This window comes from Chiloscyllium plagiosum, chromosome 4, assembly GCF_004010195.1.
Source record: "Chiloscyllium plagiosum isolate BGI_BamShark_2017 chromosome 4, ASM401019v2, whole genome shotgun sequence".
Classification (NCBI taxonomy): domain Eukaryota; kingdom Metazoa; phylum Chordata; class Chondrichthyes; order Orectolobiformes; family Hemiscylliidae; genus Chiloscyllium; species Chiloscyllium plagiosum.
The window spans coordinates 29716683-29729152 of NC_057713.1; the positions used below are offsets into that span (position 1 = coordinate 29716683).

Here is a 12470-nt window from a genome sequence, read left to right on the forward strand (position 1 = left end):
CAAAGATGTGCAGGTCAGGTGAATTGGCCATGCTAAATTGCCCGTAGTGTTAGGTAAGGGGTAAATGTAGGGGTATGGGTGGGTTGTGCTTCAGCTGGGCGGTGTGGACTTGTTGGGCCGAAGGGCCTGTTTCCACACTAAGTAATCTAATCTAATCTAAAAAAATACAGTGTGTTTTGTTTTAAGCCTAGTAGGTTCATTAATCATACTGCATCCAGAATATAATGCCTTAAACTTGCCTTTCAAAATAAGAAAAGTTAGTGTCTGGGCTATCTCCTTCATATATTTTGAGGGGGCGGGGGGGTTTATCTGATCCATAACACTTGGTACATCAACAATTTCCAGTATCACAAGAAATGCTCTGCAAATCTGTTCCCCCCACTACCAAAGTGGAAAATGTCATGGTTTTTCTACATTATATTCCATTTCCATGTCCTATCCAATCTTAAGTTGTCCAAATCCGCATGAAGCCACTTTACATCCTCTTTACGGCACACACTCAATTGAGCTTCGTATTCTCTACAAGTTTGGAAATATTACATTCTGTCCCCACATTTAAATTTTTGACCTACACAGTGAATAATTGGTGCTGAAACACTAGTCACAGCCTGCCAACACGGGAATGGCCAGTTTACTCCAATTACACCTTCCTGAAACCCCTGGATCAGGCTCATCAGCTATGCAAGGTCCCATAGAAACCATGACCAATAACATGGAATTTCCTAGGTGGACAATCATTGCCAACAAAGACAGCTAGGACAGGAGGTAATTTTGCTAAACAGTTTCTGATGGAATGGGATGGAAATGTGTGGCTGGAAAAGCGCAGCAGGTCAGGCAGCATCTAGGGAACAGGAGAATCGGGCATTAGCCCTTCTTCGGGCTAATGCCCGAAACGTCGATTCTCCTGTTCCCTAGATGCTGCCTGACCTGCTGCGCTTTTCCAGCAACACATTTCCATCTCTGATCTTCAGCATCTGCAGACCTCACTTTCTCCTCTGATGGAATGGACCTTATCAAAATCCCTCTGGTTCTAGACTCTTTCTCAAGGGGATGCAATCTCTCAGCATCTAATGTGTCAAGCCTCCTAAGAATCTTGTAGTTTAGTAAGGTTATCTCCAAAGTTTAACTCCAATCAGTGCAGACCCAACCTCCCTCCTACAGAAGATCTCTACTTACCCAAGGACAACCCAGTGAACATTTCCAGAACTGCCTCTAATGCCAGTATTTCTTTGCTTAGAGATTAAAACTGTTGCAGTTATTCTGGTGTGGCCTTGTATAAATTTAGCAAGACCTCCCTACTTTTATACACCATTTCCTTTGAAATAAGGGCAGCATTCCATATTTTCCCTATTCCTCACTGAACATGGGTGCTACCTTTTTTGTCATTTCTGCATAGCCTCTAAGTTCCTTTGAGCTGCAGTTTTCTGCAGTATTCCTACATTTTATAATATTCTGCTCCCTATTCTTCCTGTCAAATTGAATAACCTCATATTTTCACATTATATTCCACCAGCCAAGTTTTTGTTCATTCAATTAGCCTGTCCATATTTCTCTGCAGACTGTCATCCTCACCACTTCCCACCTTTTTTGTGTCATCTGTAAATTTGGTATTAGCACATTCGCTTCCCTCATCCAAGTCAACAAACCAGAGAAGCCAAATCACAATTTTTCAAGCTACCATTTATCATTTCCTTTATTATAAATTGTCAGGAAACTGCTATCACTGATGCAAGGCTAACAGGTCTGTTCTTCCCTGTTTACTTTCTTGCTCCCTCCTTAATTTTGTGGTATGCTATTTGCTAGCTTGAATTTACAAAAATCATTCCTAATGTATAGAATTTTGGAAGACGATTATCTATGCGAAGAATTGTCTAAAATTGCCACACTTCACAGCTCAAAAATTACATTTGAATGTTTCTTTCCTTTGTAAAATAGTGTTATATTAGATATAGTTCTTAAAGCAGGAATAAGATGCAGAGTTGGATTGCCAGCCATGATATTATTCAATTGGGGAGCAAGCTCCAAAAGTTGACAAATACAGCATTGATAATGTAAGCGAGCATGGGAGTTGGAAGGAGAAGTTCAATGGACAGCAATGTACAAGGATGAGTTAAAGTTGTGGATGCATGGAAGAGTTGAGCTGGGTTGGCATAGGAGAGATGGATTCTTAAAAAGGGAAGGTCCCAGGTTAAGTTGGGCGGTGGCTGACAGAGGTGTGGCTTGCTGCAGAGGAAAAGTAGCAGAGTCTGCAGGCCTTCAATTTGAGATAACATAGATTAGAGCCATACTTGAAACAGTGGAAAGTGGAGAGGAAAAAAGAACTAATGGCTTTGCAGGGACCAAGGGCATTGTAGTAAAGGAAAGCAACAGAGTCAAGGCATTTTAATAAATAGAGAACTGAAGGCCTTGCAACTGGGGGTATGAAAATGAATTGTACGCTACGTGGGTGTGGTTCAAAAGTAATTGGAGTTAAGAGGGGCAAGAATCCTGTCATTCACACCTTTTCTGGACAGCTTTCATTTCTTCACTCGCCACATTATGAATGCCTTTATTCTTGCACTATTAAACACATTGAATTTTTCCTGCCCACTTTCTTGAAATTATATTTTTAATTTGTCCCAGAACTGAAAGGTAACCAACTATAACCTAAACAGTTTCTCTATCCAGTTGCTGCTAACTATAATAAGCATTCCCACCAATTTCTGTAAAAATAAAACTGAGCTGATGAGTTGATTGTCTTCTGACATTGCAGCAATCGGAGAATACTTCACTGATGTATGAGCCTATATCACAGACCAAAGCCACAATTATTGGGGCTTGACTTTTAATTTTCCAGTTGAGAGTGAGACAGCTGCCAACTGAGCCAAACTAATAATAGAATTGGAAGAAAAAGTTACATGGGATGTTCAGGTATAAAATGCAAATCAGCATCTTGCAAGAAAGGAATGCTACTGAGCAGGTTTTTAACATTTATATGCTTGTGGAGAATGGTAACACCTGCTGTAGAGGGAGAGGAAATCAAGGAAAACAAACTTCTTATACTTGCCCTCCTCATTAATGTCTTCAATCTTCGCAGGATAGTAGCGACAATCCGTCCAGCGGGCAAGAACTTCATCTCCAGTTTTGAAGTCCTGCACAGAAACAACATTTCTCCCTCAAGTCAGAAATTGATGAGTTAATTTGAAACTTAATCCAAAAAGAAAGGAAATTAGTTAACATTTGTAATGTATTTTTCTCAAAAAGAAATAACTACCAGAGTTATGGTAACATTTTCCAGACTTTGCCATATCACACCATATTTTCAAATGCTCCTAATCTTTTCTGTTTCTAATCTACATCAGGTGATGCTTATTTAATATCATACAACATTGCCTTCGTTAATCAGACCACTCTGGTTTAAAAGACAGGCAGAAGGAGTAACCTACAAACTAAAAAATAAGACGCTTTGGTAGGGAAAAGCAGGCACACACTACACATAATTTCCCCAAACCAAACAAGAAAGGAAGGGAAGGGGACACATGCAGGGTGGGGAGAGCAGGGCAGGGCAGAGGAACATTGGTGGGGAAGAGAAGGTGGAAGAGACAGGTTGGGGTGGTGGAGGGGTGGGAGAGAGACCTAAGGTAGTGGAGGAGAGGGAGAGTCAGAGAGGGGAGGACATGAGAAAGACAACAGAGAGGTTGATGCGGTGAAAGATAGATTAAAGGGGAATGGGTGAAGACAGAGCGTCTAAGATTATTTTACGCCTTCTCTTTCAAAGTGAAATCCATTTCCTCATACTTCCCCATTAAATGAAATGGAGGGAAGGAACACAACACTTGGGAATATCTTTTAAAGATGTGTTCACGTCTCTGGCCATCAGTAGAGAGTTCCACTGTATGGCATTTCCAGGTTTTTTTTTGTTGACCTGTACATGTAGCACCAAGCCACTTGGAGTACAGCACAGGAAGAAATGGGAAGAAGCGACTTGCAAGATAAATAAAAGTAACAAGCTGCACTAAGAGCTCTTTCCCCCAAAATGTTAATAACAAAAAGTACTTTTGGAAGAGATCAGTTTCTAGCAAATACTGCCAGTCTCAAAATCTTCACTTACTGTAATCTCTTCATCATCTTTGAGTACATCTTTTCGTACTGACTGTCCCTCCAGTGGTCGTAGGCGATGACTATCCCAGTAAATCCATTCATCATACCGATGGCTCCATCTCTCAAAGTGGATCAGCATTTTTCCCTCCTCATAGTCAATCTTTTCAATTCGTGATGTATACCTCCAGATGAGAGAAAAAGGAAAGTGATGACAATAATTCATTAAGCATGAATTGAGCCAATACAATACTGATTTATTTAATAATCTATTTCCAATAGATATTATAGTTCTAAACTGGAGAGAAGATGGTGACATAGTGGCATTGTCACTGGATAAGTAATCCAGTGATGGCAGTTTGTTCAATTTGAATCTGTACTTCTGGATTACTAGTTCAGCGATAATCAACTAAAACTGAAGTAATACCTAACTATGGAATTGAAAGCCAGTCTCAGTAACATTGACCATGAAATGTTTGTTGTCATAAAAACCCTTCTGATTCACTACTGTCCTTGAGGGAATTAATTCTTTAGATGGCCTGGCCTATATGTGACTGCAGACCTACAGTAATGCAGCTGATACTTAGCTGCCCTCTGAAACAGCCTATCAAATCACTTTGTTCAAGAACAGCTCAGGATGGCAACAAATGCCAGAGGCACCCACATCACAAAGAATATTTTTTTGAAAATCACAAGTTAACCATATACCTTTAAATCAAACACCATCAACAGACTAATGTGTAAATGCATCAATTAGGAGTAGTACTGTATGTGGTCAGATTGACTGCTTTGCCATATCAAGTTAGTGTCAGTATTGACCTAATTGAGCTCTACTAAGGATTAGTAAACTTATAGTATACATATTAGTCATAGGTATAGAAGTCTACAGCACAGGAAAAAGCCCTTTAGCCCATCAAGTCTGTGACAGTCAAAAATAACCACCTCACTATTCTAATCCCATTTTCCAGATCTTGGTCATAGTCTTGTATGCCTCTGCATCATGAGTGAATATCGAAATAAGTCTTAAATGTTGAGGGCTTCTGCCTCGATCATCCTTATAAGGCAGCAAGTTTCAGATTTTCATCATCCTCAGTGAAAAATATTTTCCTCACATCCCCTCACCCTTACCCTAAATCTACGCTTCCACTCATTGATTCCTCTACCAGGTGAAAAAGTCCCTCTTGACCATGCCACTAGGTTTTATACATCTCAAATCATTTCCTCAGTCTCATCTACTCAAAGGACAACCAGTCTATCCAATCTCTTCATAATTAATACTTTCCAGTCCAGGCAACATCCTGGTAAATGTCCTCTGCACCTTTTCCAGTGCAATTACATCCCTCCTATAACATGGATTCAGGATGGCACAGAATAGTCTCTCGTGACATAACCAATGTTATATACACTTCAACTCCCCCTCCCACTCCACCAAGGATATGCAGGTCTTTGGACGCCTCCATCGCCAGACCACAACAAAACGACGGCTGGAGGAAGAGTGCCTCATCTTCCGCCTAGGAACCCTCCAACCACAAGGGATGAACTCGGATTTCACCAGTTTCCTCATTCCCCCTCCCCCCACCTTGTCTCAGTCAAATCCATCGAATTCAGCACCGCCTTCCTAACCTGCAATCTTCTTCCTGACCTCTCCGCCCCCACCCCAGTCTGACCTATCACCCTCACCTTGACCTCTTTCCACCTATCACATTTCCGACGCCCCTCCCACAAGTCCCTCCTCCCTACCTTTTATCTTAGCCTGGACAAACTTTCCTCATTCCTGAAGAAGGGCTTATGCCCAAAACGTCGATTCTCCTGTTCCCTGGATGTTGCCTGACCTGCTGCGCTTTTGCAGCAACACATTTTCAACTCTGATCTCCAGCATCTGCAGACCTCACTTTCTCCTCAAACAGTTCCAACATAACCTACCTGCTCTTAAACTCTATGACTCACTTAATAAAGGCAAATATCCCAAATGCTCTCTTAACCACCTTATCTATCCATTCAGCTATCCGAAGGGATCAGTGGACATGTATAACAAGGTTCATTTGATGCTCAATGCTTCAATAGGGTAGCAGCATCTATTATGTATCCCCTTTCCCTGTTTGTCTGTCTAAGTGGACTGTCTCACACTTGGAGATGGAATTCCAGTTGCCACTGATCAGCCACTCTGATCAATCCATCCTGTATTATAAGGCTATCCTCATTATTTAATGCCCCTCCAACTTTTATAGTTAAACAGCCCGTTAAATATTGCAGTGGTCTCCACACATAAATAATGAGTACTCCAAAAATCCACATCCACCAACATGAAGTCAGTCCCTTCCAAAAAAACACGAAAAGCCTCAGACCGTACATTATTTCCTCAGCATCTTTAAAAGCACTACAATCAAAACTGTTATTGCATACTTACAGACAACACAGAAATTTGCGACTGGACATCATTGGAGATTGCTGGGAATGAGGAGCTACATTCCCTCAATTTTTTGCCTTTTTACGCAGCTGCACAGACCTTTGATCTGCACAGACATCAGAATACATCCCCACCTCTGACCAATGAAGCAGCTGATGATTATGCCCAGGGCACTGCACTGGGGAACTCGAACAGAGACGTCATGAGACAACAGTCTTCCAAAAACCTCAACCACCTTCCTTTGTGCTAAGTACAACAGCAACCAGTAAAGATTCCTCAGTAATTCTAAGCTGCACTGCCGAGTCCCTGTATGCCAAGAGCAGCCGCATGAGAGGTTTGAGGCAGCATAATTCTTCACTCTTGGCAATTTCTAGTAACTTCAGGTTTTCTTTAGTTCTTTGATGCTACAGTCGGCAAATATGACCATAATGTTAAAGACAGTCACTCTCACCTCACCTCTGGAATTCAGCTCTTTGGAACAAGGCTTTAATGAGGTCTGGAGCTGAGTGGCCCTGATTAAACTTGAACTGAGCAGTGACCCAGCTATTACCGAGCAAGATCCACTTAATAGTATTGTCAACAATCTCTTCCATTATTCTGTTGATGATTAAGAGTACTGTTGGGGCAGTAATTGACTGGGTCAAAATTTGTCCTTTTATAAACTGGTCATGGCTGCACACTTTTTCACATTACTGGATCCATGCCAATAATATAGCAATACTAGAACAGTTTAACCAGGGCACAGCTAGTTCCAGAGCACAAATCTTCAGTACCGTGAAAGTTCTCAGTGGGCACAGCTTTCCCAGTACAGATCGTTCTGCTATAACACGCATTTCGTTAACACAAACTCACTAACTCGATTGATGAATTGGGGACACTGTTTCTAAACAGCAAATTTTTAAAATGTGTAGTGGCTATAACGCGATTACATTGCCAACACTTTAAACTCTATTTCTAAAGTATTGCTACTTCTAAAGGACAATTTTTCTGTAATGCAGGGTTGCACAAGAACACAATCATCATGTTTTAGAAGAACAACTTGCATCCAATGTCTTCAGCCAATTCCTGACGGCATGTGGAATGAATCATCTCCAAAACCAATGACTATCACTGTCTAGGCTCAGCCAGTAGTTGCATGGGAGTACTATAATTCCAACTTACTCACCAAGTCACACAACAATAAAATTTGGATATATGTCATATCTTTGTTCCTGGATGAATTCCTGGATGAAATCCTGGAACCCACCACTTAACAACATGTGGGAGCATCCTCACAAAGAGGCTCATTATCACCTTCTCAAGGACAACCAGAGATAAGCAAAAATGACCATCTTGTAATACCGAAGGTGAATTTCGAATTATACCAAAGATGTTTGAATTTATGAGGCAAACAGCTGGCAAGTACTTCAGCTTGGTCTTGCTTCTAACTTTCATGAATTATCAACTTACTCATCATTCTTAATCTGATGAAGTACAGTATGATCTCTGTACTAATGTAGACACTGATTCTCAAAGGACATAAGCCACATGCTTGACTGCAGTTCATTGATTTTGTTTGCTCAAACAGTGACAGTGCACATGCTGTTTCTTACCCAAGGCATAGGTAGGAGGAATTTAGTTCTGTAAATATTTTTTACCTGTTAATCCAAGTGAGGGAAATTGGCACTAGAGAATAGTACCCTTTTCATTTTGAATGTTGCATGTCAACCTCAGCATATGATGCACAGTTAATCTTCCCTCCATGGTAAAGGTCAGAAGTGGGGATGATTGCTGATGACTGCACAATGTTCAACATCATTAGTCGCCCTTTAGGCACTGAAGCAGTCTATACCCATATGGAACAAGATCTGGATAGCATCCAGGCCTGGGCTGATAAGTGGCAAGAAGCACTTGTGTTACACAAATATCAGACAATGACCACCTCCTACAAGAGAATCTAACTATCGCTATTTGACATTCAATTACACTGCCATGACTGAGTGCCTCACTATCAATACCCTGGGGGTTACAATTTACCAGAAACAAACTGGATAAGCCATATCTGTGTTGTAGCTAGAAGAGCAGATCAGAGGTTAGGAGTGCCGCAATGAATAATTCACCTCACATCTCCAGAGTGCCTATCCATCTTTTACAGAAGCCAAACTCTCCACTATTCTGAATGACTACAGCTCCTATAATACTCAATTACTTTAATACCACCCAGGACAAAGCAGTCTGGTTGACTGGAACCCCATCTGCCACGTTCAATTCACCACCAACATGCAGTGGCAGCTGCATGCAGCATTTACAAGATTTATGGCACTCTCTTCCAAACCCACAACATCTACCTAGAAGGGAGGCAGCAGATGCATGGAAACACCGCATCTGCAAGTTCTCCTCCAAGTCATCACATCAAGCAAAGAACATCCTGACGTTATGAACTCATTCACTGTTACTGGGTCAAAATCCCGAAATTTCCTTCCGGACAGCTCATGATTGTCCTTATACCCAAAGGACTGCAACAACTAAAGATGACAGCTCACCTTCAAGAAGATTAGATTAGATTCCCTACAGTGTGGAAACAGGTCCTTTGGCCCAACCAGTCCACACCGACCCTCTGAAGAGTAACCCACCCAGACCCATTTCCCTCTGACTAATGCACCTAGCACTATGGGCAATTCAGCATGGACAATTCACCTGACCTGCACATCTTTGGACTGTGGGAGGAAACCAGAGCACCTGGAGGAAACCCACGCAGACACTGGGAGAATGTGCAAACTTCACACAGACAGTCATGAATCAAACCTGGGACCCTCGTGCTGAGAAGCAGCATTGCTAACCACTGAGCCACCGTGCAGAAGTGGAGGACATTCTAGGGCATTTACAGATGGGCAAGAAACACTGGCTTAGCCAGCAAATCTCTCATTCCTTTAAGAAATATTTGAAAAACTTTTACTCTGTTCTCTCAAGTCTCAACATCAAAACATCAACATCATGTTCCTAATGCAGTTTCTCACAACCCATCTCTTGGCCTTGAAGAATGAATGCCAAACAATGCAGAGGATTCAGAATCAAAAGGATCCTCACAGAGAGGAAAATTTCAATTCAGTTTTCTGGACTTGATTACATTCTTTTTCTTTCATAAAGTTCATATTTGGACACTTACCATTTTTGCAGATAATCCTGGGCCTCCAAACGAGCTCCCACCGCAAATACAATTCCTGGCCGACTTGGGGGATTTCTGCTCATTCTTATCTCTCCTCCTTTTATTAATCACCCTTTTCTGTTGCCTAAGAAAATCAAGAAAAAAATTCATAAGTTCATTAGTTAATTTCCTTTTCCTTGAAACAGAGCTAAAGCTGATGAAAGGTGTGAATACTTGATGGCAGCTAGCATGATGTGAAAGGAAGGGAATGAGATGGCAAGTAAAAGAGAGATGAACCATGAAAGTGCAACATGTGCAAATCACACATAACTAAACAAAGTGCATCACCCATGTGGGCAGGACTACATAATATCGAAAGTATGAGGATACTGTAGCAGTAATTGCTAATGGAAAGGGCAAAACGACAGTTTATAAATAGCCAGTTGCCAAGCCTTGGGGGAAAGGATTGGAACTGGTGATCAAAATCCTGACCAAAAATGTGCAATAAACAAAATGGTGACAAGTTTCAGGAAGATTTTTCAGACAGCGAGACAAAGACTTTACCAAAGGTCAGGTGAGACAAGTGAAAACCTCAAAATGTTAACAGGCTACAGTGGATGGGCGGAAGGGAAATATATGGCTTAAGGAATGACAGCTGTGAAGTAGATAGAAAAAGGAATCTAAATGAACTGAACTCGGCACACAGGCAAGAGAAAGTCAGCAGAGCAAGGAAGTGAGCAAGTAAGAGACAGACTGAGTGGCCATGCCCTCATAATGTAATGTCCTAAACTGTGTTACTATGGTAATTTTCACTGCACCTCTTTCAACATCTAGATGTCCTTTCCAAAGTTTGTGCGTACAACCAGAGGACAATAGAGATGGTCTCCCAAGTTTCTGTCAAACTGCTGCACAACTTTGACCTTTAAACTATACTCCCTGTATAACATTTTCTCTACAAAATATATAAAGTAGTCTAACTTATCACTAACCTTTGAAGTTATTTTTCTCTACCTGTACAGTGGGTTAAGCCATATCTGAAAATGGACCCCTAAAACACATTTTTCTCTTTAAAAAAAATTCATATATTCTCACTATTAAAAAAAACCCTGACCTATCTTTTTCAGCCCCAATGTGAATGGCCTCATAAATGACAACACTGAATTCCATTTGCCAGTTTTGCCCAGTCACATCAACATCTTTATACAAGTTTCTGTTCCCATGTTACTTAACGTGCCACATTAAATTTGTTTCATCAACAAACTTTGATGTCACTCTTAATATCTCAGTCATTAGAAATAAACATTGTGGAAAGTTGAGAGGCCAGTTTAGATCCCAAAGGATTCAATAAGTCATTATGTCAGTACATAACCATTAACCATACTCAGTCACCTATCTGCTAACAAATTTCTGTCATAAAAATGTTAAGATCTAGCCACCGGTTTCATTTTTGTTATGTTTCCTGAGGTGGAACTTTACCAAATGCCTTTGCAAAATCCACACCAAAAAAGTCAATAGACATTCCCTTTTCTACCATGTTGTGATCAGATCAGGAAATTCAACTCAGTTGGATTGTCAAGATTTATCTAATACAAATCAAAGCTGATTCTCTGATGAGTTCATACTTGCTTCACAGTCATACAGCACAAAACAGACTCTTTGGTCCAACCTGTCCATGCCAAACATAATCCCAAAATAAACTAGTCCCACCTGCTTGTTCCTGGCCAAATCCCTCCAAACCTTTTCTATTCACGTATTTATTCAAAACTCTTTAAAATGTTTTAATATACCCATATCCACCACTTTTTATCCATTTTGTAATTTCTAGGAATTTCCCCACAACAGATATTACATCTGGATGATCTCCCACAGCTTTATTTTAAAATACAGAGCATTTTACAACTTCAAAATGGCCCACAGTGCTTTATAGTCAATGAAGTACTTTTAATGCTGCTCTTTGTTCGCACGTAGAAAACACATCAGATAATGTGTGCACTAAACATTTCCACAAAAAGGAACATGTTCGTAGCCAGGAAATTTGCTGGTTGAGACACAAATCTTGGTCAGGACACCAAAGCGAATTCTGCTGCTCCAAAGGTATAATTTAGATTGTGTTCAAGTCCCTGGAGTGCAACTTGAACCTACAACCTTTAAACACTGTTTCTGAACATTATATCAGTATATATATCGTAAAATCTAAATTTAACATTTTCTCAATAATATTGTTCAAAGCGAAAGATCTAAAATTTAAAATAATGCAAACGTGCAAGTTATTTACTCTTACTTTTGCATTGTTTAATACGGCAATTGAAAAAACAGGGAAATCCACAAAATATTGGAACTGGCTCTTGGTGTTAATTCTTTCTGCACTATTTCTGAATTTGCTTTCTGATGTTCTGTGGTTAAAGACAACTCTAAAAATCTGAACTTCCAGCATCGTGATAGTGAGACAGTTACAGAAGTGTTGGTTTCCCGATAACATTTGTTCTTATGTCTCTATACCTTCCAGTTTATATCCCATAACAGCTTACCGTAAATAAAGCCTAAATTGTAATATTTTCTGCCAATAGTGTCAAAGCAGCAAATTGATTACCCACAAGATTAATAGAGGGTTTTTTGAGGCGGGCCATTCAACCCATGGCTGTTGTAGATAGTTAACAACGCATTAACATGATCATATTCTTCCCCACAGTCCAGTATAGAGTCAGAGATGTACAGCATGAAAACAGACACTTCGGTCCAACCCGTCCATGCCAACCAGATATCCCAACCGAATATAGTCCCATCTGCCAGCACCTGGCCCATATCCCTCCAAACCCTTCCTATTCATATACCCATCCAAATGCCTCTTAAATGTTGCAATTG

At 40.6% G+C, this 12470-nt stretch overlaps 1 protein-coding gene across 4 annotated transcripts in view; it reads right to left on the reverse strand.

The window, feature by feature from the left end:
• The window catches only part of phf20l1 (PHD finger protein 20 like 1), a 129791-nt gene that overhangs the window by 112122 nt on the left and 5199 nt on the right, over positions 1-12470 (reverse strand). For all 4 annotated transcript variants that reach the window (XM_043687889.1, XM_043687888.1, XM_043687886.1 and 1 more), the window contains exons 3-5: positions 9630-9753; positions 4091-4262; positions 3047-3131 (exon numbers count right to left, since the gene is read on the reverse strand). In XM_043687889.1, the coding sequence (XP_043543824.1) occupies positions 3047-3131; positions 4091-4262; positions 9630-9712 (340 nt within the window). In that variant the 5' untranslated portion in view covers positions 9713-9753. The remainder of the gene's footprint in view (positions 1-3046; positions 3132-4090; positions 4263-9629; positions 9754-12470) is intronic.